The sequence below is a fragment of the Saccostrea echinata genome, unplaced genomic scaffold (genome assembly GCF_033153115.1).
Source record: "Saccostrea echinata isolate AGI-Se365-2 ecotype Australia unplaced genomic scaffold, CSIRO_AGI_Sech_v1 ptg000008l, whole genome shotgun sequence".
Classification (NCBI taxonomy): Eukaryota; Metazoa; Mollusca; class Bivalvia; order Ostreida; family Ostreidae; genus Saccostrea; species Saccostrea echinata.
The window spans coordinates 4,384,459-4,387,048 of NW_026889757.1; the positions used below are offsets into that span (position 1 = coordinate 4,384,459).

General features: G+C 34.7%; 1 protein-coding gene across 1 annotated transcript; it reads left to right on the top strand.

Moving 5' to 3' along the window:
• The first annotated feature begins 758 nt into the window (after window positions 1-758).
• Window positions 759-2,157, top strand: LOC133181160 (uncharacterized). Its single transcript, XM_061315699.1, has 3 exons — window positions 759-948; window positions 1,139-1,296; window positions 1,946-2,157. The coding sequence occupies exons 1-3, from the start codon at window positions 932-934 to the stop codon at window positions 2,155-2,157; spliced, it is 387 nt and encodes a 128-aa protein (XP_061171683.1). The 5' UTR covers window positions 759-931.
• The last annotated feature ends 433 nt before the right edge of the window (window positions 2,158-2,590 follow it).

Genomic DNA, 2,590 nt, shown 5'->3' on the forward strand with positions numbered 1-2,590 from the left:
TTTTTAAGTGAGTTACTCTTAAGGAACCTCTATTCACTAATGAATTTTTTTTTTTTGGACATTGAGAAAATTATATATAAAGGTGTAAATGCTGTGTCTATCTATTTCATTTTCAACATAAACTACCTGCCATTTACCCCCAGGAAAAATTTTAAAGACAACTTTTTATTGATGAACATAAATCACTGTTGCTTATTTCAATGAAAAAAAAATACATGCAAATAAAGTGATCAATTAATTTATCTTGGCCTAATAAAATGTAAGAAATGTTTGAATTGATTACATATGGAGGTATATATGCTGTAGATTTCAATTTATTAAATTTTATAATATATCTACGAGCAGATCACAATCTAACTGCTTAAAATTACCATGGAATCATAACTCATTAGTGTGCAGTGTATAGAGGGTCATTTAATAAGGGGATATAGTTCCTCTAGTCTAGTTAAATCAGTTAATTGCATTTATGAGGCAAGCTGTAACAAGATGCCACTTGTGTATAGTTCCCCTTCCCAGGTTAATCTTTTCATACCCTCTGTTATGTGATTTTCTTCTAACGCTTCATACTAAAAACCGGTCACAGATATAAGCGATTGATGTGGGTTGCTTCCACACTGAATCTGACTGAGGCACTTATAAATTGCTGTAAGGATTATGATCTGTTCATGTGGTGTTGGCAACAATAAGTTCACTTTGGTCTTAATTTAAACAAATTGCAAGCCCATTAACCACACTTTCCCTACAGGTAGAGTCTATAACATAACCCAGTCACGGATTCCGGGAAAATTATTTCCGGTATGGTTTTCAAATGTACAATTTGCTTTAACACCGAACCCGATTGTATTTTTCGTGACATTGAGGCGGGAAATCCAAGTAAGGAAAGTTCGAGGTATTGAATGCCGTTATCCTTTCATCTCAGCAACTGTATGAAATGGATGAAGAAACAAGGTAGGAATGTTGTATGAAGATAATTATGATATAGTGAATATGCGGTATTCAAGAAATTCTCAACACCTGGATAAAGTTTTGTAAAGATATAATCACTGATAATAACCGGATTCAAAGAGAGAGGGTGCCAAATTTAGTCTAGTGTTAACAGTTTATTATTATTATTATTATTATTTTTTCTTATCCATAGTGACACTTGGAAAGATCTGTTCGATGTAAGATCAACATCACTATCTGGGTATGTGACATCTTCCACAAAATTGGACAGGTTGTTACAGGAGTATGATTATGCAACTTCCTCTAGGTTCCGTTGTTTAAAAAGTTCCAAACAATTTGGAAAGGATGTTGGTAAGGTCTTGTTGCGATATTTTATTTTTAAATGCAACTTTAGCAAAATAATTTCTTGAATCTTCTCATTATTGTAACCATTTTAAGCTCACCTGAACCATAGACTCATGGTGTCGGGTGGTTACATTTTGATTCCGTGTTTGACCTGCATGGTTACGACCTATCAAGTGGTTTTGACCTGCTCACAGGTAAGTACATGGGTAGCTGTATATTGATAACATAATAGCTTTTAAATTAATAATTAAAATATGCATTGTCGATAAAAAAATCCTATGTAGACAAAAACAAAATGTGAAACTGTTTCAAGTGTTAATTAATTGCTTCAGAACGAAACCACTTGTGTTGAACATGGATTTATGTCGAAACCACGCGGGTCGAACAAGTAATAGGAAGGTAACCATCCCCATTCTAGGCTCAGTTGAGCTTATGTGATTGAAATTTGTCCATTGTCTGTGTTGTTGGTGTTTTGGGTGTTGTAAACATTTTAAAAACTTCTCAACTTATTCTCCAGAAAAGTTGTCATGAGAAGTTGAACTTAGAAACTTTTTTATGTATTTGTTCAAAGTAACACCCCCCCCCCCTCCCCCATTATCAGATTCACATTTGTTAATATCAATTTACACTGAAAATTCTTTTGCAATTACTGTAGATGTAGGAGAGATTGATAAATCCCATATCAGATTTGTGGACACACAGGAAAATGCTGAACCCCATATAGAATATGATGCTATCCCTTTCATTATTATGGGCAAAAAAATCTTGGAATGTCACCAGGGATATAACAGAGACAAACGAAACAACAAAAAGAAACAAAGCAAAGCAAGAAAAGATGTAAGTATGCATTATTTATTCTACTTCTAATAAACTAATAATGAGGCAAAGATGAGGACTGAGAAGGATAACCCACTGTCTAGGGTTTCACATTACATTTTATGAGAACTAGACCAGTTGGCCTATGGTATATCCATTCTCTGGGGAACAACATAACCCAGTCAATGAGGAACATAACCCAGTCACTGTTTAACATAACCCAGTCACTATTCAACATAACCCAGTCACTGTTTAACATAACCCAGTCACTATTCAACATAACCCAGTCACTGTTTAACATAACCCAGTCACTGTTCAACATAACCCAGTCACTGTACAACATAACCCAGTCACTGTTTAACATAACCCAGTCACTGTTCAACATAACCCAGTCACTGTTTAACATAACCCAGTCACTGTTCAACATAACCCAGTCACTGTACAACATAACCCAGTCACTGTTTGACATAACCCAGTCACTGTT

Coding starts and splice junctions, on each gene's coding strand:
- LOC133181160 (XM_061315699.1), top strand. Junction 1,297..1,945: donor ACAATTTGGAAAGGATGTTG/GTAAGGTCTTGT, acceptor CAATTACTGTAG/ATGTAGGAGAGATTGATAAA.